A 24,964-nucleotide genomic window follows, 5' to 3' on the forward strand; every position below is an offset into this window, starting at 1 on the left:
CAGAGGTGGGCGAATATCAACTGTACCAACTGACAAAATTCTATAGAGACAGACTCAAACAAGCAATTGAAGAAAAGGTTGAAAGACTCGGTTGGATGTTGACAAAGGAGGGACATTTCAGTAGTGAAGAAAATGAGGTGAGTGTGGTTTGTGTATTGTCACTGAACTGCTGGGAATAGTGACCAAAATTAATCTCCTTCACGTTCTTGGCGTGAATGGAGACTGGGAATTCACCTGGGGATGGAGACTTTGATTTCTGACTTGTCTCCAGCAGATCTGGTTTCAGCTGTTAATATGGGGAGCACTGGGAGCAAAAGGGTCAGCCTCAGCTTTTTTTTCCTCTCTCACCTGCTGTATTTATCAGTGTGATATAAGAGCAGTGACTGCATATCTGGACTTCGAACAGGCATTCAGTCTGAATCTAATTTCAAATCTTGTTTGGACCATCGGGCAGATTCACCTCATCTCACTAATCCAGGACGAATATTAAACTGTCAGATTGTAAACTGAGACAACCGACTTTACCGCCGTACTTGACAGAGGAAAACCTGCTAACCATATCTGGTCTTGGCTCCGTGAGTTCCCAAAGAATGTGTGGCTGATTTGTCATAGTCATAGGAAAGTACAGCACAGAATCAGGCCTGTTGGCCCATCTATTCAATGCTGGACTACTTAACTATGTATTCCCATTGACCTTCACCAGGCCATAGTGCACTATACCCTTATCATTCATGGATCTATCCAGACTTCTTTTAACCACTTGCACTGCCTGCGCTGCTAGCTAGTTTCACACACTTAGCACCCTCTGAGTCAACAAGTTTCACCTTTGTACCCCCTGAACTTTTCACCTTTCACCCTTTGCTGATAACCTCTTGTTGTAATACCTCTTTACCTCAGTACAAAATATTGCTGCATTTATCCTGTCTATACCCCATGTGATTGTGTGAACTTCTCTCAAATCTCCCCTCAATCTTCCACTTTCCAATGAATAAAGTCCTAAGCCGGTCACTCTTTTCTTCGAACTTAGGTCTTCTCTTCCCGACATCATCCTTGTTTTTATTTCTGTGTACTCTTTCTAACTTACTTCCATCTGTGCTGTAGGTAGGTGAGCAGAACTGCAGATAATATCCAAATTAGTCCTCATCAACGTCTTATGCAACATCATATCCCATCTATTGTACACGATATTTTCATTGATGAAGGTTAATGCGATAAGAAACTTTCTTTCAGATCCACAACTTGAGCACATTTGCCATCACTTTCAATGACTTATGGACCTGTATTCCCAGATCATTCTGTTCTACCGCACTTTACAGTGCCCTACCGGTCACTGTGTAAGATCTACCCTGCTTGGCCTTTCCAAAGTGCAATTTGTCTGCATTATATTGCATCTGCCCCTTTTAACCCCATTCTCCATTTGGTCTAGATCTCACTGCAAGCTCTTGTAGTCTTCCTCTTTGTCCACTGCACCTTCCCAATGTTGGTGTCATCCGCAAATTTGCTGATACTGTTAACCATAATTTCATCCAGATCATTGATATAGATGACAAACAACAACAGACACAGCGCCGATCCCCGTGACACTACACGAGTTACAGGCGCCAATCAGAAATGCCACAGTCTATAGTCACGATCTGGATTCCTCCAAAAAGCCAGTGTCTAATCCAGTTTACTACCTCATCTCAGATGCTGAGCAACTGTAACTGCTCAGACCTGGTAGCAGTGAAACTGAGGGATTATTTTACAGTGCAGTGGACCATCAGGGAATTATGCTGATTTATTGCATAATTGTTGACCATTATTCGAGTTATGGAAAACCTTTCCAATTTCCTACTGCTAACTGTTCTGGGAGATCAATCATTCAAGGCCGGGACATCATTCCTCTTATCTCTCAGAGCAATGTCCTAAGCCCATCCATGTTCAGTTGCATCCTCGATTACCTTAATTCCATCATCGGTGAATGTTCTGGTCAGACCACTTGTCTGAGTGCTACCGGTACCATGTAACCCAGTACTACCTGTCGCATGGTCGGATAGTCAGTGACTAAACCAGCTCCCCCACCAGGCTGACCTGGTGAGGAGGGTGGCTAGACACCCTGCAGGACGAAAATCAAGACCTGTCTAAGGGCGGATGACCCATCTGTTAGGGTCAACGTCATCTCGCAAACAAGTACGGAAAGGGCATCCCTCGCATCGAAGCTTGGTCTGGCCAGTCTCTGCAACAGAACTTCCCCCAGCCGTCTTGGACCCAACCAGGCTGCTGGATCCGGGAGGGGATGTCGAGAGGGTGGATCTGGACCGGTACAACGCCCTACTCACCTAAAATCCACTCACGCACACGGTTCCTTTCTGAGGAGTGGGGTACCACCCCACTAACTGACTGAAAGGAACCATCATCATCCTATGGGATGGATAGCCAGAGATAGAGAGAGAGAAAGATGTTGCTTGAAGACGGTTCAATGTTTAATTCATAATTCCTCAGTAAATGAGGAAGCCCATGCCTGCATTCAGGAAGTGATCACCATTTTGCAGCACGAGTGCCAGGCAGTAGCGATCTCCATCAAAAGACGGCCGCACTGACATTCCTTAACTTTCTGTTGTCTTTACACATCATAAAACCATAAGGTATCGGAACACAAGTAGGCCCATCTTCCTACTCCGCCATTAAGTCATGGGTGATTTACTATCCTTCTCAACTCTATTCTCCTGCCTTCTCCCAGTGAACTTTGCTGACCAGACTAATCAAGAAGGTACCAAACTCTGTTTTAAATATACCCAATGACCTGGTCTCCGCAGCTGTCAGTGCCAATGGATTCGACAGATTCACTACTCCTCGGCTAAAGAATCTCCTCATCTCTGTTCTAAGTGGACGTCACTCTATTTTGAGACTGTTCCGTCTGGTTCTAGACTTCCCCACTTTGAAACATCATCTCCACATCCCCTCAATGCCTTTCGATATTCCACAGATTACAAATAGATTCCCCTCATCCTTCCACACTCCAGCCAGTACAGGCGCATCCAGGAATCATTCTCATCAAAATCAGGTTTAATATTACTGGTTCTGTCAGTTTGGATTCCTCTCTGGACTTTCCACAATGCATCGCGTATTTTCACTGATCAGGGGACTAAAACCGTTCACAATATACAAGTGAGGTCTGGCCAGTGCTTGTTCTTATATTCTAATCCTCTCGAAATGAACGCTAGCATTTGTTTTTGCCTTTCCTAACACCAACTCAACCTGCAAGGAATCCTGCACCAGGTCTCCTGAGACTCTTTAGAACTCTCAAAAATATTCTATGTCTTCATTATTTCTGCCAAAGTGTATGGCCATGTACCTCCCTATACTACATTCCAATTGTCACTGATTTGTCAATTTTTTCATCATTCATGTCCTGCTGCAAAATCCCTGCTTCCTCAACGCTTCCTGTCTTTCCCCATATCTTCGTAACGTGCGCAATCTTGTCCATAAAGTCTTCAAATCATTGACATAACGGAAAAAGGAATTCTCCCAAAACCAACCACTGCAGAACACCACTGGTCACCAACATCCAACAAGAAAAAGCCCCATTTGTTCCATTCTGTGCTTCCTGACAGTCAGTCAAAATCTGTCTGGAGAAAATCATGGATCCTCTATCAATGCTAGTGTCTCTCTTGTCATACTGCCGTTCCCTGTCTTGTTAAACGGCGTCATGTGTGGTACCTGGTTTAAGGTCCTCGGGAAGTCCAAGTGAACAACTTGCACTGACTTTTCGTTGTCGACCCAGCATGCTGTTCTCTCAAAAAATTCCAACAGTTCTGTCAGACAAGATTCCCTTCCATGGATGTTGGCCTTTTTCTTATCATGTGCGTCCAAATACCCCGAAACATTATCCTCAATTATCGACTGCTGACGTCTTCCCAAACGCTGATCAGACTAAATGGCCTATAGTTTAAAATGATCGGTCCTCCGGAACCATTCCAGAATCTCGTGATTCTTGAGTGATCATCACTAATGTCTCCACAATCTCTTCAGCCTCCTGTTTCAGAAGCAATCGAGTGCAGTTGATCAGGTCTTGTAGCTTTAGTTATTGGTTTGTTGGGTGGTAGAGTTGGTCTCCTGACTTGGTGTGTCTGGGTAGTCTTGTTTTGTCTGGTGTATTTGGAGCTCCTTTCCGGGGAACGCGCTAAGACAGTAGCGCGACATTAATACGCAGCAGCCTCTCTGGACTATGGATTTGGGGATTACAAAACGTTATGTAAATTTTCTGGTGTAGTCTGTTTTGTCATATGCTTTTGTGATATCATTCTGGGGGAACGTTGTCTCATTTTTTAACTGCATTGCTTCTGTGGTTTCTAAATGGCAATAAACAGAAACTGAACTGAACTTAACTGACTCATCTATCTTCAGAACTTTCAGCTTCCCGAGTGCCTTCTCCTTAATAATGGCAAGTACACTCTCTTCTGCCACTTGACATTCTCAAATATCTGGCACGTTTTAGTGTATTTTTTACAGTGAAGACTGACGCAAAAAACTTACTAATACCTTTTGGCATTTCTTTGTCCCCTGACAGTACCTCTCCTCTGTCATTTTCCAGTGGCACAAAATCCACTTTCCTCTCCTTCACTCTTCATATATCAGACGGACCTCTTGCGGAGCTATTTTACGTTATTCGCTAGCCTACCTTCATTTTACATATTTTCTCTACTTACGGCTTTTTAATTGCCTTCTGTTGGTTTGTGAAAGCATCCCAGTCCTCCAGCTTTCTACTATACTTTGTAATATTATGTCCCCTCTCCTTTGCTTTCGTGCTGCTTTGACTATCTTGTCAGCCATGGTTGATCATCCTCCCTTTAGAATAATTCTTCATCTTTGTGATCACTTGTCCTGAGCCTTCTTAATTGCTCCGAGAAACTTCAGCCATTCCCGCTCTGCCATTGTCCCTGTTAGTCATGTTCGAATATATTTTTGCCCAGGTCTTCTCCTATGCCTCTGTAATTCCTTTATCCAACTGTCGCACTGATCCATCTGACTTTACCTTCTCCCTCTCAAACTGCAGTGTGAGTTTTGCTATTTTATGACCACTGCCTCTTAAGGGATTATTTACCTGAAGCTCCCCAATCAAATCTGGCTCAATACACAACACCAAATGCAAATCCGTCTGTCCTATCGTGGGATCAACCATAGGCTTCTCTAAAAAGCCATCTCATAGGCATTCTATAAATTTCCTCACTCAGGATTCAACACTGACCAGATTCTCCAAAGCTACCTGCATATTGAAATTCCCCATGACTATTTTCACATTCCCCTTTTTGCATACCTCTTCCCTCTCCTGTTGTAATTTGTAGCTCACATCCTGGCTACTGTTAACAGGCCTGTATCATCAGGGTCATTTTACCTATGCAGTTTCTTAACATCTACATCGTCCAATCCGTTATCACCTCTTTCTCAGGACTTTTCATTTTTAATGCCAGCAGCTTCGACCCAACACTTTCACCTACCTGCGTATCCTTTCGATTCAATATTTATCTTTTGATTTAAGCACCCAACTATAAACTTTTGTCAGCCGCGATCCATTTGTTTTTGCTCTCTCTCTCTCCCCTCTCTTCAGTTCTTGTTGTCACATCTAGTTGATGTAATACTGCACATTGACAGATCAAGGAAATTAATCACATTGCATCTACTGCAGGGTGTCAGTAAAACCTTATTCTTACACAATATTGATATAGAATATCCTTCAGTTACTGTTTCTCTGTTAATGACTGAACCCAGGGCGGATGAGGCAGCAGCCCAGTGACTGCATCTGTTCTGAAGCTACCGGGGCCAAGAACAGACATTTTCCTCAACATTCTCCATTTCTGTCTGTCTGCTCCACAATAAATTCATTGTTTCCTTTTGTAGAAAGTCACTGAACTGACAACGAAGGGAAACCGGACAGAGAGTTCCAGACTCTTCCTCAGTTTGGTGATGGGCAAAGGCTCCCGGGCCCGGAGGGCGATGTGGGAATCCTTTGTGACATGGAGGACTGAGTTACCAAAGTTGGACAGAATACTGAGGGAAATACAGGAACTCGGTATGTTAAAACCACACACTGAACACAAAGCACATTGAGATAAATATTTTAGTTATTTTAATTATTTTAGCTCTGTTTCCATGGATGTTTCTTTTTTAAATATTTAAACAGGTCCTGATCCACAGGAATACATGAACATCACCCAAGGTTTATCTGAATTACCCACTCAGCTGATAGGTGAGTGATCAAATGCACAGTTCAAACCACATCTCAAATGTTAGTCTCTGACTTGGCAAAGCTTGGGAATCAAAATTCGCCATTAAACATTCGCTGATCTCTGGATTCAAGTAACAATTCAAAGAATCTCTCTTTGCAGCCTGAATATTCTACAATATATTTTTTCTATTAATACAGCTGTTGGTTCTGCTGAATCCATGTAGACCACATCTACTACCATACCTTCATCAATTGCTTTTTGTTACCTCTTCAAAAAACTCAATTAGCCTCGTGAGGCAGAACCTTCCCTTCACAAAGCCATGTTGACACAGACAGTAAATTCCAGGCACCCACAACTCTGTTAAAAAACTACCCACAATTGCTGTAAATTTACCCCATCTCATCTTAACCAAATGCCCTCTGGTATTAGACACCAGTCATATGTAAAAATAAACAAACAAAATACAGGCTGTCGACCCAAACTCTTATCTCTCAAACTTGCACACCTCAGTCAGATCTGTATTCTACCGCCAGAGTAAACAAAGCAAGTTTATCAAACCTCTACTTGTAGCACATGTCACCGAATCCAGGCAACACCCTGATGAACCTGTTCTGCACCCTAACCAATCCTTCCAAGAGCTCGACAATCAGAAGTGAACACAATACTCCAGATGCTCCCTGAAACCATAAGATCCAGGAGCAGAATTAAGCCATTCGGCTCAGTGAATTTGCTCTTCAATTCCTCTCTACCCCATTATCTCAGTAAACGTTGACACTTTTCCTAATCAGGAACATATCGACCTGCATTTTAAATATACTCAATGAGGTGTCTTCTTCAGACGTCTATGGCAATAATTTCACCGATTCACCACCCGCCAGCCAATAAATTTCTCCCCGTTTGGGTCCCCGGCAGCCAGGACAATTCCCCACAGTTCTCAAGCATGTTAATTTTCTGTATGAACCTCCCATGTGGGATCTTGTCAAAGACTCTGCCAGTATACAAGTAGACAATTTCCATGTGTAACATCATCCAACACCTTTGTCACCTCCTGGAGGAACTCAATCAAGCTGGCAAGACGCAAACCCGACCCAAAGCCTTGCTACTGAACCCCAAACCACCTCATACATCCTCGCTGTCATACTCCCATGGGGCAGAACATATAAAAGGCTGAAGGTATGTACCACCAGTCTAAACGACAGCTTTATTCTGCATTTATAAGACCACTAAATGGTCACCTACTATGTTATTATTAGCTCCTAATAATAATAAGGCAATTTTATATCTAAAATTATAGCATCGTACATCCCGTAACTAATAACAACTCAGATAACAACTTAGATAACCACAATATACTCACAGGACAGCAGACAGAATACCGTTCGGGTTTGAACAACAGATAAAAGATTATGTAATTCTATTTCAAACCCTGTAGAAAGCAGAAATCTTTCAGTGTTATATTGTCTATCAATACAAAACACATCTGATTCTGTTCCACGTGTGTTTAAAAGGTTCCAAATATATATAAAATTCATACAATACTTGTGAAATTTCTGCAACATCTGATGAAGCATTCGCGTAAAATAAACGTCCTATTAACAACCACAGAGGAACGACCACTATCAAAATAAATGGAGGGATTTTCCAGAGAGTCTCACTGAGCACACTATGGTTTTGTCTGGCTTTAAGCCCACTCATAATTTACTGAAATAGACAAAATCAGGTATCTAATCAGAAGAAAATACGAATTATACCTTGACACAGTTATACATTGATGATTTTAAATTATTTGCTCTTGCATCAGTAAAGCTGAAACAAATACTTCAAATAATGGAACTAATTTCCAAATATATAAGCATGAACTTTAGACTAGGAAAGTACAGAACATCATTAAACATAAAGAAAGGTGCAATAGAACCGGTAGAATATCAAACAGAGCATCAGGATACAATGCAACAGAATATGAAATGTATATTTAGGATATCAATAAGCAAAGAAAATAGATAATCGTGTGATAAAGGAAAACCTTCCAACAAAATTTACTTCAAGGCTGAAGAAAATCTGAATTTGCTGCAAGGCTGAACAAACTTCGAATTTACATCAAGGACCTCAAGAAAATCTGCCAAACAGAGCTGAACAGTAAAAATATAACAAAGGTAGTGAACACTCACTGTTCCCATATTGATGCATTGGTTTGGTATAATATCCTGCTCTGAAACGGATCTGGAAATATGCAAAGAAAAATAAGAACTTAAATAGCAATTTCTGGAAAACACCGTGTGCAATGGAAACCGCGTAGACTGATATGAACGAGGACAGTATGAGGATGATGAATAACAGATCAAAAAAATGAGACAACAGCCAGATAAAAATTGTCAGGGTCAGGGGTAATATCATGGACACATTTCGTGAAAATTGTTTTTCTGCGCCAGCAGCACGATTACAGTAAAGCATGTGCGGTGAGCGTGTATTTATGTATACAATTGTAGAAATAGAATTGTATCAGCGTGAATTAATCAGGCTGATGGCCTGGTGGAAAAAGCTGTCGCGGAGCCTGTTGGTCCTGGCTTTAACACTGCGGTACCATTTCCCGGATGATAGCAGCTGGAACAGTTTGTGCTTGGTGAGCCTTGGGTCCAGAATGATCCTTCAGGCACTTTTTACCCCCTTGTCTCTGAAATGACCTGAATAGTAGGAGGTTCACATCTACATATGCACTGGGCTGTCCGCACCACTCTCTGCAGAGTCCTGCGATTGAGAAAAGTACAGTTCCCATACCAAGCAGTGATGCAGCCGTTCAGGATGCACAAAATTGTGCCCCTATAGAAAATCGTTAGCATTTAGGGGCCCATCCTAAACGTCCTCAACCATCTCAACCATCTGTTTTTCTGCTTTTTCTTTTTTTTTTTGTTCAGACTAGGGAATATGCCAGGCAGGATGTTGGAATGCTCCTCTTGCAGGATGTGGGAAGTCAGGGAGACATCCGGTGTCCCTGGCAACGATACCTGCAAGAAGTGCATCCAGCTGCAGCTCCTAATAGACCGCGTTAGGGAACAGGAGCAGGAGATGGATGATCTCCGGAGCATTCGAAAGACTGAGCAGTTTATAGATAGTAGCTTCCACGAGGTAGTTACACGTAAGGAACAGGGCACAGGAAATTGGGTTACCGTCAGGCGAGGGAAGGGGAAAGGGCAGTTAATGCAGGGTTCTTCTGTTGCCATTCCCCTCCAAAATAGGTATACCAATTTGGATACTGTTGTGGGGGGGGGGGGGGGTGGGGGGAGGATGGCTTACCTGGGACAAACTGCGGCAGCCGGATCTCTGGCACTGAATCTGGTGCTGCAGTGCAGAACGGGGGGAGGAAGAAGAGGAGAGCGGTAGTGATAGGGGACTCCGTAGTCAGGGGTACAGACAGGAGATTCTATTGTCGTGACAGAGACTCCCGGATGGTTTGTTGCCTCCCGGGTGCCATGGTCAGGGATGTCTCTGATCGCCTGCACAGCATTCTGAGGTGGAAGGGTGATCAGCCATATGTCGTGGTACACATCGGTACCAATGACATAGGTAGAAAGAGTCAGGATGTCCTGAAGAGTGAGTACAGAGATCTTGAAAAACAGGACACAGAGGGTAGTAATCTCCGGATTGCTGCCTATGCCACATGCCAGTGAGGGTAAGAGTGCGATGCTCTGGCAGATGAACACGTGGCTGAGAAACTGGTGTAGCGGGCAGGGTTTCAGATTTCTAGATTATGAGGACCTCTTCTGGGGCAGGTGGGACCTGTTCAAGAGAGACGGGTTATACCTGAACTACAAGGGGACCAATATACTTGCAGGGAGGTTTGTTAGTGTTATTGGGGAGGGTTTAAACTAGATTGGCAGAGGGATGGGAGCCAGAGTGCCAGAGTAGATAGTGGAACGGTGGTAAAAATAAATAATGTTAGTAGTTCATGCAAAGCCACAAATAGCAAGGTTGTGTGTGGTGGTAATAATCTTCTGAGGTGTGTATATTTCAAAGCGTGGAGTATTGTGGGAAAGGCAGACGAGCTGAGGGCCTGGATTGACACATAGAATTATGACATCATAGCCATTACAGAAACTTGGCTACAGGAGGGGCAGGACTGGCAGCTCAGTGTTCCAGGGTTCCAATGTTTCAGACGTGATAGAGACAGATAAAGGGTGGGTGGTGGCTTTGCTAGTAAGGAAAAATATTACAGCAGTGCTTCGGCAGGACAGATTAGAGGGCTTGTCTACTGAGGCCATATGGGTGGAGCTGAGTAACAGGAAGGTATGACCACATTAATAGGGTTGTATTATGGATTACCCAATAGTCAGCGAGAATTGGAGGAGCAAATCTGCAGAGAGATAACAGACAACTGCAGGAGACAGAGATTTGTGATTGTAGAGGATTTTAATTTTCCACACATTGATTGGGACTCCCATCCTGTTAAAGGTCTAGATGGGTTAGAGTTTGCAACATGTGTTCAGGAAAGTTTTCTAAATCAATATATAGATGTACCAACTAGGGAGGATGCAATATTAGATCTCCGATTAGGAAATGAGTTAGGGCAGGTGACGGAAGTGTGTGTAGGGGAACATTTTCGTTCCAGTGATAATAACGTCATTAGTTTCAACTTGGTCATGGATAAAGATAGCTCTGGTCCTCGGGTTGACGTTCTAAAACTGGAAAAAGGCCAAATTTGAAGACATGAGAAGGGATTTAAAAGTCGTAGATTGGGACAGGTTGTTCTCTGGCAAGGATGTGATTGGTAAGTGGGAGGCCTTCAAAGGAGAAATTTTGAGAGTGTAGAGTTTGTATGTTCCTGTCATGGTTGAACCCAAAATTAATAGGAATAAGAAGCCTTGGTTATCGTGGGATATTGGAACTCTGATAAAGAAGAAGAGAGAGATGTATAACATGTATAGACAACAGGGAGGAAATAAGATGCTTGAGGAGTATACAAAGAGTAAGAAAATACTTAAGAAAGAAATCAGGAGGGCTAAAAGAAGACATGAGGTTGCTTTGGCAGTCAGGGTGAACGATAATTTTAAGAACGTCTACAGGTATGTTAAGAGCAAAAGGATAGTAAAGGATAAAATTGGTCCTCTTGAAGATCAGAGTGGTCGGCTATGTATGGAACCAAAAGAAATGGGGGAGATCTTAAATGGGTATTTTGCATCTGTATTTACTAAGGAAACTGGAATGGAGTCTATGGAAACAAGGCAAACAAGTAGGGAGGTCATGGAACTTATACAGATTAAAGAGGAGGAGGTACTTGCTGTCTTGAGGCAAATCAGAGTAGATAAATCCCCAGGACCTGACAGGGTATTCCCTCGGACCTTGGAGGAGACTAATGTTGAAATTGCAGTGGCCCTGGCATAAATATTATGTCGATATCCACGGACCGGGTGCCAGAGGATTCGAGGATAGCTCATGTAGTTCCGTTGTTTAAAAAAGGCTCAAAAAGTAAGCCATGAAATTATAGGCCGGTAATTTTGACATCGGAAGTAGGTAAATTATTGGAAGGAATACTAAGAGATAAGGTCTCCAGGTACTTCGATAGACAGGGACTTATTAGAAAAAGTCAGTATGGGTTTATGCGTGGTAGGTCATGTTTAACCAATCCATTAGAGCTTTTCGAGGAAGTTTCCAGGAAAGTGGATGAAGGGCAGGCAGTGGATGTTGTATACATGGACTTCAGTAAGGTTTTTTGGCAAGGTTCCGCATGGGAGGTTAGTTAGTAAGATTCAGTCGCTAGGTATACTTGGAGAGGTAGTAAATCGGATTAGACATTGGCTCAATGGGAGAAGCCAGAGAGCGGTAGTGGAGGATTGCTACTCTGAGTGGAAGCCTGTGACTAGTGGTGTGCCACAGGGATCAGTGCTGGGTCCATTGTTATTTGTCATCTATATCAATGATCTGGATGAGAATGTGGCAAATTGGATCAGCAAATTTGCTGATGATACAAAGATTGGAGTTGTAGTGGACTGTGAGGAAAGTTTTCAAAGCTTGCAGAGGGATTTGGACCAGTTGGAGGAATGGGCTGAAAAATGGCAGATGGAGTTTAATGCGGACAAGTGTGAGGTATTGCACTTCAGATGGTCAAACCAAATTAGAACATACAAGGTAAATGACAGAACACAGAGGAGGGCAGTAGAACAGAGGGATCTGGGAGTATGGATACATAATTCCCTAAAAGTGGCGTCACAAGTAGATAGGGTCGTAAAGAGAGCTTTTGGTACATTGGCCTTTATAAATCAAAGTACTGAGTATAAGAGTTGAAATGTAATGTTGAGGTTGTATTGGCGAGACCGAATTTGGAGTATTGTATGCAGTTTTGGTCACCTAATTACAGGAAGGATATGAATAAGGTTGAAAGAGTGCAGAGAAGGTTTACAAAGATGTTGCCGGGACTTGAGAAATTGAGTTACAGAGAAGGTTTGGATAGGTTAGGACTTTATTCCCTGGCATGTAGGAGAATGAGAAGTGATTTGATAGAGGTGTATAAAATTATGATGGGAATAGATAGAGGGAATACAAGCAGGCTTTTTCCACTGAGGCTAGGGGAGAAAAAAATGGGTTATGGGTTAAGGGTGAAGGGGGAAAGTTTAAAGGGAACATTGGGGAAGGTGCCCCTTCACGCAGAGAGTGGTGGGAGTGTGGAATGAGCTGCCAGCTGAAGTGGTGAATGCGGGCTCACTTTTGTCATTTAAGAAAAACCTGGATAGGTATATGGATGAGAGGTGTATGGAGGGATATGGGCCAGGTGCTGGTCAGTGCGACTAGGCAGAAAAATGGTTTGGCACAGCCAGGAAGGGTCAAAGGGCCTGTTTCTGTGCTGTAATGTTCTACGGTTCTTTGGTTCTATCTGAGGTGAAAGAGGTGCCGTTGTGCCTTTTTTCACCACACAATTGATGTGTACAGACCACGTGAGGTCCTCAGTGATGTGAATGCCAAGGAACTTAAAGCTGTTCACTGTCTCAACCCCAGATCCATTGATATCAGTGGGGGTTAGCCTATCTCCATTCCTCTTGTCTTTGCGACATTGCATCCAGCTCCTTTGTTTTTGCGACATTGAGGGAGAATTTGTTTTCTTGACACCACTGTGTCAGGCTGATGACTTCTTCTGTGTAGGCTGCCTCGTTATTACTTGAGATTTGGCCAATAAATATAGTATACTCAGCAAATTTAATTAGCAGATTGGAGCTGTGGGTGGCGACACAGTCATGCGCATACAGAGAGTAAAGGAGGGAGCTTAGGACACATCCCTGAGGGGCTCCTGTGTTGAGGAGCAGAGGGGCAGAGATGAGGGAGCATACTCTTACCACCTGCCGGCAATCTGACAGGAAGTCCAGGATCTAGCTGCACAAGGCAGGGTCATGGCCGAGGTCTCTGAGCTTCTTGTCAAGCCTGGAGGGAATGATGGTATTGAATGCTGAACTGTAGTCTAATAACATCATTCTCACATAAGCATCCCTCTTCTCCAGATGTTTAAGGAGGTGTGCAGAGCAGTGGCTATTGTGTCATCTGTTGATCGGTTGTGTCGGTAGGTGCATTGTAGGGGGTCCAGTGTGGGTGACAGCATTCGGCAGATGTAGTCCAGGACCAGCCTCTCAAAGCATTAGCTTATTACTGAGGTGAGTGCGACAGGACTCCAAACGTTCAGGCATGTTACCTTCGTCGTTTTAGGTACAGGAACAATGGTGGATGATTTTGAAGCAGGAGGGAACTCTACAGTGGGAGAGGATGAGATTAAAAATATCCGTAAATACACCTTCCAGTTGTGCCGCGCGCATCCTGCGTACCCGCCCTGGGATGCCGTCAGGTCCCTCAACCTTGCGACTGTCCACTCGTTGGAAACACCTGCGAACTTCAGCCTCAGAGATGACCAATGTGCAGGTCGCTTTGTCGGCTCTCCTCGGGGGCTCAGTGTTGACGACATCATACCGAGCGTAAAGAGAATTAGATCCTCTGGGAGACAAGCAGCGATGTTGGCAGCACCACTGCACTTAGCTCTGAAGTCTGCTTTGATGTACAGACCTTGCCATAAGCTGTGTGTGTTGTTGGTGGAGAGTTGTGCCTGAATACGATCTCTGTATTGTCGTTTCGCTGCCTGGATAACTTTGCATAGATCAGAGCTGAATTTCTTGAGCTCCTGCTGATCACCGGCATTGTAAGCAGTCGGTCACACGGCAAGTGCTGTTCGCACGGAACTGTTGATAAAAATTTTGTGGTTTGGGAAGTCCTGACCGACTTCTGAAGGGAATCATCCCCCTTCTGTGACAATAACACACAGCTTGTGGATGTTGGTATTACACAGTTGTGATAATAACAGCCGGGAACTCCCTTGGCAGCCAGAAAGGTTTACACAGCAGCACCAGGTACTCCAGATCCGGGGAACAAAAGGATTAGAGGGAATGGACATTCCGGGGTTCCACAAAGCAGTAATGATCATGGAACATACCCTAAATCCTGTTCTCTTCCCAAATAGGTTTGCGTGTGTGTGTGTGTGGGGGGGGGGGGGGTGGAGGGTGGTGGCACTGGATGACGACACGATTGTTGGTGACTGTAGGGGCCAATTCTGGATCTGCAGACCCGGGAGCAGTTGGGACACAGGGACAGCTGGGATGCAGGCGCTTGGGTAGTTGGATCCTTCTTGCATCCCCTCTTCTTTTCAGCAGTCGCTCTTCTAGGTTCCTCAGAATTCCTGGCTTTTCCGTGGATCAGCGGCTGCCACTCATTGACCTCCATATTTGCCTGAGAGAGCCTCTGCTTAATTTGGTCCTTGTACCTCCTGTGCGGGGCACCACGATCTCTCTTGCCCTGAATGAGTTCTCCATAGAGTACTGCTTTCGGTAACCTGGAGTTCTCCATGCGAGGTACGTGGCCTGTCAGACAGCGGATCTGGCTGAGCAGCAAAGCGGCTTCAGGGCCTGGAAGTTGAACATATAGAGCTATGCATGTCTGTGTGATTATGTGAAATATTAAACTAAATAAGTAGTGCAGAAATAGAAATTTAAAAAGAGATTAGTGAAACAGTATCGATGGGTCCAATGTCCATTCAGAAACTGGAAGTCAGAGGAGAAGTTGTTCCTGAATCGTTGAGTGTGCGCCTTACTCCGATCCTGTACAGTAGTCCCCATGAACCAGACGGTGATGCAGCCAGTTACAATGTTCTCCAAGTTACACCTGTAGAAATATTCGAGTGATGTTGGAAACTCCTGATGAAATATAGTCACTGTTGTGCCTTCTTTGTAGCTGCATCGATATATTGGGTCCAGGTTAGATATTGGGAGATACTGACAGACAGGAATTTGGAATTGTTCACTCTTTCCACATCAGATACCTTTATGAGGACTGGTGTGTTGTGTTCCCTCATCTCGCCTTTTCTGAAATCCACAATTAGCTCTATTGACATATTTTTATAACGCAAGCAGGATTCAGCACTCCATACAAGCATATGCAAATCCAATAAGGGGTACACATCACTGAACGAAAATGAAAGCTTAACCCATAAAAAATGAAGAAACTATCATAAAACGCTAACCAATGGAAGAGTCTGACTCCCCATGGAAGACAGCCACACGATCTGAGCCGACTAGATGTCGACAAGGAAGCGTCGAGCCCCTGGCTCAGAGTTGGAGAACTCTTCCCAGAAACAGAAGGGATCATTGTCGCAATACAGGACAAGGTTGTTAACACATGTAGTTATCAAAAATACAGAATAAACGACCAATAGGTTCAAGACGATATATTCTGAAAATTACAAGAGAAACTAGAAACAATCCGACTTTACAAGATCCTGCAGTAGTTTAACTGAATCTCATTACTTGCACAAGCACAATCAAGTGGTGGACAACATTCACAAAAACATTGCTTAAACTACAACTGATGAGAAACACCACAACTTGCAGTAAGTACAAGCCTGCTCCACTTTTAGAGTTCTATCGGAGTCCTTCATATCATACTGCGTCCGATCATTATTTCAGATAGCATAATCCATGATATGCGTTCGGATGTAATTTTACAGAATAAACAAGCAAAAGCAACTTTTAAATGTATATAGCCATTCCAAACACACATAACTTACAGAAATGAATTAGTAAAAAAATGCCAGAAATATGTTGAATTAAAAGGACAAAATGAATGACTATGGAACACGAACAGGGTATTCGTTATCCCAATCGTAATATCATTAACTGGTATCATCCTGAAGGCTTTACAGAATAGTATTAATAAATTAGGCCCTCACGGCAATACTTGTGTAAATCTTCGAAAACCCTCAATACTATACACCACGAAAATATTCTGAATTTTCCTATCAATTGAGACATGAGTGTGCTTGGCTATGCCTGTACCTCAAGTGTTACCAGTTTAGGCTAAGATAATAATAATAATAATAATAATAATAATAATAATAATAATAATAATAACAACAACAACAACAACTTATTTATAAAGCACGTTTCATCCAGACGATGCCGTTCAAACCGCATCACAACGGGATAAAATAAAAGACAAAATGTGTCAGTCCTAATATACACCTCAGACTTCTGCACAGTACTGTAGTTTTAGGTGTTGAATTCTACAGTTTAGGAACAGAGTCCCAAAAAAGCTCAACGCTGACCTCCCAATGATCCTTTGACCTTCTACCTTATTGTCTGTCTGCACTGCATTTTCTTGGCAACTGAATCACTGTTTCCCTGAACTATCCTGTTCCGTTTTTCCTTCTACGACCTCATTGCACCGATGTGATGTGATGATCTGTTCGGATCGCATGCAGAAAAGTTTTCCAGTTTACAGTGGTGCATGTAACAATAATAAACAAATTTACCGATTGATTGCCAATAATACAGTGCCCTTTGGTTGCTTAAGATTGTTATACCCGGGGGGGTTGGCAGTGCGGATGAGCTGCCACGTCCTATTAAATGCTCCCAGTGGCAAGTAGCCTCTGTCCAGCTCCTGGCCTTCACATGCGGTTCAGCCACTAAGCCTGGTAAAGCGTTTCTTCTGACAGGAGAAGGGGCACAGGTGGGTTACTGATGCCTTACAGCCAGTCGCTTTGGGCAGATGGGGCTCATCAGCCGTGATTGGCAGCTCACCCAGGAACAGGGAAACTCTGATCTCAAAGCTCCGCTGCCTTGCAACTCCACCCCTCATGGGAAAGAGATTGGGAGTAAACCCACTGGGAAAATTCTTGACCTGGAGCCCCTAAGTCAGTGTTAAATGGTGTTCAACGCAGACTGGCATATCCTGCCAAGCTGTGTCAGTCTCTGCCGATCCCTTGTGTTCATCAAATGCATGGAGAGATAGAGCTTGCTACATCGGCAAAAGCTTCCTCTCCATATCGGAGTGTCCCGGCTTGCAGGGGCAGGACATCTACGGTCGACTCTGACAGACGGAGGCCTCATAAGACAGCGCCCCACATCCCCACTGCAACGCTGATGAGTAGCAGTTTCCAAGACTTCACCACCCTCGCCCACAGACACGATGTACATCACTGAGACAGACGCTTGCGGTTTCTTCCATTATCACATATTCCATCTTTCCACCAATCCTCCAACACTGTGATTGAAAACTACCCATTTTCATTCCTGTCATTCCGATGGGTTATCGATCCGCAACTTCACTGTGATTCTCCCCCAGACGCTGCCCGACTTGAGTATTTCCCGCGTATTCTGCTCCTGTTTTGATGCAAGAGCAGTGGACACCTGTGACTCCCCAGTGTTCAGCTTTGCCAAAATGCACAGTGTCCTGCTCTCCATAGTTCCACACCAGATCAACATTAACATCCTCTGTCAATGAGGTAAACAATGCTTTAAATATAGTGAAATTTTGTTGTAATGGGAGTGCAGTCAGGATTGCAATAGAATATTCAAGATTCGAAAACTTTATTGTCATTCTAACTGTACATCAGCTCTGCAGGGCAGAATGAGACAGCGTTTCCCCAGGAGAAATGCAATCATAACATAGCAAACGCAACAATAAATAGTAAACACAACAATAAAAAGAAAAACACAACAGCCACATGTCAGTTAAAATCAAGTTACAAGTGTCCAGTGCAGTTAAAAGTGTCCAAAGTAGAGTCAGATCGAGCAGCTATTTAGCAGTCTGACTGTCTGTGGGAGGAAGCTGTTTAGTTATTTTGTGGTTTTAGTTTTGATGCTCCTGTAACGTTTGCCTGATGGCAGAAGAACAAACAGTTCATGGAGAGGGTGCGAGGGGACTTTAATGATGTACCGTGTCTTCTGGAGGCATCGACTCTGAAAGACGTCTTGGACAGAAGGTAGGGAGACCCCAATAAACTTCTCTGCTCCCCTAACAACCATCTGCAAGGTTTTTCTGTCGGCAGCACTGCAGCTGGAGTACCAGGTTGTGATGCAAAAGGTCAGCACACTCTCAACCACTCCTCTGTAGAATGTAGTTAAGATGTTAGTGGGGAGTGATGCTTGTTTAAGCTACCGCAAAAAGTGCAATCAGAGGAATGTTCACCTTCACAAATAACTAGAACCAGAACATGAGGATTGGACATTTTCAGGGACATACGTTGCTGTCAATTCCAGTGTCTGTGAACAGAACTTTACTTTCTGTCCTAATATCCATGGAAGCATTGAATTTATTCACGTAATCTCAAACACTGAATGTTGAAATGCAGTTATAAAGTTCTTTGTCAGATGAGCCATTTAACATTTTGAATATGTTCTCTCTTCCCATGGAAGATGTTCAACAGAAACACAAAGAGACTCTGCGGGCACAAACTGAAACACTGAGAGTGAACACGATCCTGATGAGGGAGAAGGTGAAGGTTTTCCAGCTGGTTGATCGATACGCTGAGCTCACGGTTATTTCTACTGTTCGAGATCGGACACTGGTGGAACATGAGCTGCTGGCAAGAGGCAGAGACCACGAGGAGTGTAGACAGAAACATCTCCGCGGAGAGTTGGAAAAAATCCGGACTGATCAGTTACTCCAGAGCAGCTTTTCCCGGAGTAAATCCAAATCTGGGAGTTCGGCAGCAGTGGCTGGAGTCCCGGGGATCGGGAAAACAACAATGATACAAAAGATTGTTTATGACTGGGCCACGGGGAAAATATACCAACAGTTCCAGTTTGTCTTCAGTTTCAAATTCCGGGATTTAAACTCCATTAACTGCAGAATAAACCTGAAGGAACTGATTCTGGATCAGTATCCTTACTTTGGGAATATCCTGAGAGAGGTCTGGAAGAACCCAGAGGGGTTGCTGTTTATATTCGATGGTTTGGATGAATTCAAACACAGAATCGATTTTGCTGACAGTCGGAGAGACACCGAACCAAAGCACCAGTGCCCAGATCCCGAGTGGTGGTGTGAAGTGTCTGACATTGTGTACAGTTTAATCCAGGGCAAGCTGCTCCCAGGGTGTTCAGTGCTGGTGACTACCCGCCCCACTGCATTACATGTATTGGAAAAGGCAGAGATCAGTATCTGGGCTGAAATCCTGGGATTGGGTGGTGAGGAAAGGAAGGAATATTTCATCAGGCATTTTGAAGATCAGACGGTGGCGGCAGCTGTTTTCAAATATGTGAAGGAGAACGAGATCCTGTACACCATGAGCTACAACCCCTCCTACTGCTGGATCCTCGCTCTGGCACTGGGCCCCTTCTTCACACAAAGAGTCAGGGACCCGCAGCGAGTTCCCAAGACCATCACCCAACTGTACTCCTACTATATTTACAACATCCTGAAAAACCACGGCCGTGAGATTGAGAACCCCCGTGATGTGTTACTCAGGGTTGGTCAGATGGCCTTCAGAGGAGTGTCCGAGAAGAAGATTGTGTTTACAGATGGAGATTTGATCAACTACAATCTGCAGCCTTCCCAGTTCCTGTCCGGGTTCCTGATGGAGCTTTTGGAGAGAGAGGATTCTGCCCGGTGTGTGGTGTACACATTCCCACACCTCACCATCCAAGAGTTTGTAGCTGCAGTCGCACAATTCCTGAATCCACATCCCGAGGATCTCCTGATATTCCTCAATGAGGCCCACAACACGACAGATGGACGATTTGAGGTATTTCTTCGTTTTGTTGCTGGTCTCTCCTCCCCAATGACAGCTCGGGGCCTGGAAGAGTTTCTGGGTCCATTCCCTCTTCAAATAACCTGCCGGGTGATTGACTGGGTGAAGGAGAAGGTTAAACACCAGAGTTCCATCACAGAGAGTGAAGCTGGTAAAAGGAGCCTCCTGAACACATTGCACTACCTGTTTGAGTCTCAGAATCTTGGACTGGCTCAGGCCGCACTGGAATCAATGGAATCACTTTCATTCCGTGGAATGACACTGACCCCGATTGACTGCGCAGTCCTGTCTCATGTCATCGGACTCCGTGATACAATAAAACACCTCGACCTGGAGTACTGCCTCATTCAGAGTGAAGGAATCCAGCGGCTCGGACCCGGGCTGCACAAGTGCCAGGATTTGAGGTAACTTGACTTATCTCTCACTCTGATCTGTGAAACTGTTCCATTGTGTTGTTTCAATGTCAAGGGATTTGGTTAAAACTATAGTAAATGAGGTTCTGAAGAATTGTGTCAAATTCCCTGGTGATTGGCCACTAATTCCCCAAATACAGGAGGTTTCCGTGATTCCTTGTGAAGGACTGTTGGAGACTTTGTCAGTTCAGAGAACACCGGCCTTTGGTTTAATGATAATAAATCACAGGAATGGTCGTGTTTTTCTCAGCCTGTGACACGTCCATTGACAATGTTCCTTCTCACTGTTACTGACACCCACACCGACACTGACTGTGGCAGGTGGGTCAGAGCTTCACACCCCCTTCCCGGTGAGGGACAAGAGAACGTCAGCAGACTGTCCCAGTGAGAAGGAAAGAAATACCATTGTGAGATTGTCCTGCCTGCCCTTCCCCGTGTGTGACTATCACCATCAGTCCACCTGTGTGACTGTGCTCACTACCAGATACCCAGACCCCATGGGCAAATCTTCACTCCCGACTGTGGGCCCCAGTTCAGACCCACCTCTTCTGTGCAATCTTTTTCTGCATCCTCTCGTCTTGTAGGATTAACTTTTCCCATCCTCCTGTGGGATCTCTCTTCCCATCGAGTTTTCCTCAGGTGCGGTCTCTCCCACCATTCCCATCGACAATCTCCCAATCATAAATTTTCCTCACTGCGGGACTTTCTTCCATCATTTATCCCTGCCCCTTCTGATGCTTTCAGGCCAATAACACTTTTCTAACGGTCAGAAATGAGACCGAATATGTGTATTTTACAGGGTCACACCGACAGATTAAATTACTGATATTCGGTGAATACCCTGGAGCTGGGCAGAGAGGGACGTTGACAGTGATGGGAACACCGATCAGTGATTTACTGAAGGGTATAGTGTTTCCTGAAATACCTGATTGAGAGTAATTCCCTCAGACCCTCATCAATTCATCAATTTGTTCAAGTCTGTTTGTGTTTAGACTTGCGGGGAATGAATTGGGAGATTCAGGAGTGAAACTGGTTTCTGCGGCTCTGAGGAACCCGGAGTGTAAAATACAGAAACTGGGGTAAGTACCAGACTGTGGGAGAATGTGTTTACAGTCACTAGGTGTCTGACACTGAACATTAATGTGATCAGTAATTGAGATATTGATAAACTCTGGGAATTTGTACCACCTCCTCTCTCTGTGTCCTTCACCTTCTCTCATCTCCAGGTTGGACAATGTCGATCTCACAGTTTCTGGTGCCGAGAATCTTGCCTCTGCTCTCGGATCAAACCGATCACTGATGGATCTGAGCATGGATCGTAATAAACTTGGAGATTCAGGAATGAAACTGGTGTCTGTGGCTCTGAGGAACCCGAAGTGTAAAATACTGAAACTGGGGTTAGTACCAGACTGTGGAAGATTGTGTTTACAGTCACTGGGTGTCTGACACTGAACATCAATGTGATCAGTAATTGTGTTACTGATAAACACTGGGGATTTGTACCGTCTCCTGTCTCTCTGCGTCCTTTACTCTCACTCTCTCTCATCTCCAGGCTGAGGGATGTGGGTCTCACAGATTCTGGTGTCGAGGATCTCGTCTCTGCTCTCAGAACAAACCTATCACTGACGGAGCTGGATCTGAGTGAAAATAAACTGGGAGATTCAGGAGTGAAACTGGTTTCTGCGGCTCTGAGAAACCCGGAGTGTAAAATACAGAAACTGCTGTAAGTACCAGACTGTGGGAGATTGTGTTTACACTCACTGGGTGCCTAACACTGAATACTAATGTGATCAGTACTTGCGTTACTGATAAACACTGGGGATTTGTACCATCTCCTGCCTCTCTGTGCCCTTCACCCTCACTCTCTCTCATCTCCAGGCTGTACAATGTCGGTCTCAGGGATTCTGGCGCCGAGGATCTCACCTTCGCTCTCATTACAAACTCATCACTGACGGAGCTGGACCTGGGATTAAACTCGCTGACAGACCGATCTGTCCCCGCTCTCCGCCGCCTCATACTGACCCTCCCGAGTCTGAAGTGGATCGGGTGAGTGTTTGTGTTAATGTTCAATGTGATAAAGTATCAGCGGATCCGCGGGGTTTCTGTTGATATTTGTCTGTGAGTATTGTTGAAACATTAACCCTGGTCCCCTGTTACTGACACTGTTGTGTAATCTGTTTATTTCATCTTTATTCCTCCATCTGTTTCAGGCTGCACTGGAATCGGTTCAGTCCAACAGGAGAGAGGGAACTGAGATCTCTGCAGGAACCCAGACCAGGACTGAGAGTGGAGTTGTGAACATCTGAATGTGTGAACATCCCTACTCGCTGGATGAGGACATGTTGGCCGATTTCCTGCAATACACGTTTAATTTCTAACTGTTCTAACAGATCCTGGCTTCAGCCGAGGCTCTGTGATCTCAGAGGCGGTGCCGCAGTGACATGTTTCCGCGTCCTGTCCAGTTCACACATTCCTTGATTTACATTTGTCATGATGAAATCAATAAACCGCTGTAACTTCCTGCATTGGTGTCGGACCTGAGTCTCACTAGAGGAGAAACAGTGACCTGGGGTTACTGCTGCTCCCCACACTCGGTGAACTGCAATAATGGTTCTGAGCTCCTCACACTGGTACAGCTGTGTCTCAGAGACTGGGTGCCCACAGACAGTTAACATCTACTGTAATGTCAGACGTGATTTCAGTGAGGTCCCAAGTACGAATGGGATGCGGGATGGAATACCGGCATTCAGCACAGGGTGAAGCTCCAACTGCATCGTCCCATCACACACTCCCGGGGTCAGACACAGAGTGAATCTCCCTCCACACTGTCCCATCACGCACTCCCGGGGTCAGACACAGAGTGAATCTCCCTCCACACCGTCCCATCACACACTCCCGGGGTCAGACACAGAGTGAATCTCCCTCCACACTGTCCCATCACACACTCCCGGGGTCAGACACAGAGTGAATCTCCCACCACACCGTTCCATCACACAATCCCGGGGTCAGACACGGGGAGAAAACACGTCTCTGCAGTGTGAGATATACAAAAAGAGTTCTCGAGTTGACACAGATTACAAAGGAGACTCTTATTGTGTTCACCTTGGAACTGTAGCACAGGGAACCACACACACACACACACACACACACACACGGAACCACACATACACACACACACACACACGGAACCACACACACACACACACACACACACACACACACACACGGAACCACACACAAACACACACACACACACACAGGGAACCACACACACACACACACACAGGGAACCACACAGACACACACACACACAGGGAACCACACATACACAATGAAGTGGTACAGCGGCGCCTCAGTTCCAGGCTGAGATTGTCTAGTCCCCACGATCTCTTCACTCCCCATCCCCATCCAGGCCGACCACCGCTTCCTCGCACCCGAGATACGCCCACTCTCCTGACCCCAACCTTCCTGAGCACTCTCCTGGCTTTGCAGACAAAATCGACAAAAGAGATTGGAAGCTCATATATGGTATACTATCAGACCTGCGTCCTCAACGGTCGGAAACAGCAGAGGGTCAGACACAGAGTGTATGCCCCTCCACAGGGCCCCATCACACTCTCCACGGATCAGATACGGAGTGAAGATCCCTCTGCAATGTCGCATCACAGACTCTCTGGGTCAGACGCAGAGTGAAGCTCCCTCCGCATCGTACCATCACACAATCTCTGTGTCAGACAGAGAGTGTGGTTTACTCCACATCGTCCCATCAGAACCCTCCAGGGTCAGACACTGAGTGAAGCTCCTATTTTATCATCCCATTACATACACCTAGGGGTCAGAAACACAGTAAATCTCCCTCTCCACCATCCCATCACACTCTCCCGGGTTCTGAGACAGTGAAGTTCCCTCCGCACCATCCCATTGCACACTACGGGTGTCAGACACAGAGTGAACCTACCTACACCTCGTCCCATTACACACTCACAGGGTCAGACATTGAGAGAATCTCTGTCCACACCATGAAGTCACCCACTACCGGGGTCAGACACTGAGAGAATTCCCTCCACACTGTATAATAACACAATCGCAGGTCAGACATTGAGAAAAATCTCCCTCCAGACTGTCCCATCGCAGAATTCCTGTGTCAGACACAGAGTGAGGCTCCCTCCACATCATCCCAACACACACTCCCAGGGTCAGACACAGCGTGGAGCTGTTCTGAATGAGCTGGGAGCAATCGAGGAAAATCTGCTGTATTAGGTTCGTGAGATACTTTGGAGTTGGTTCGAATTGTCTCT

At 44.9% G+C, this 24,964-nt stretch overlaps 1 protein-coding gene across 1 annotated transcript; it reads left to right on the forward strand.

The window, feature by feature from the left end:
• LOC140722404 (NACHT, LRR and PYD domains-containing protein 3-like) lies at positions 1 to 23,189 on the forward strand. The gene is made up of 9 exons (XM_073037157.1): positions 1 to 137; positions 5,878 to 6,049; positions 6,161 to 6,226; positions 18,920 to 20,657; positions 21,659 to 21,745; positions 21,893 to 22,063; positions 22,219 to 22,389; positions 22,545 to 22,712; positions 22,877 to 23,189. The coding sequence occupies exons 1-9, from the start codon at positions 96 to 98 to the stop codon at positions 22,962 to 22,964; spliced, it is 2,703 nt and encodes a 900-aa protein (XP_072893258.1). The 5' UTR covers positions 1 to 95; the 3' UTR covers positions 22,965 to 23,189.
• Positions 23,190 to 24,964: the final 1,775 nt, after the last annotated feature.

The sequence above is a fragment of the Hemitrygon akajei genome, unplaced genomic scaffold (assembly GCF_048418815.1).
Source record: "Hemitrygon akajei unplaced genomic scaffold, sHemAka1.3 Scf000077, whole genome shotgun sequence".
Classification (NCBI taxonomy): Eukaryota; Metazoa; Chordata; class Chondrichthyes; order Myliobatiformes; family Dasyatidae; genus Hemitrygon; species Hemitrygon akajei.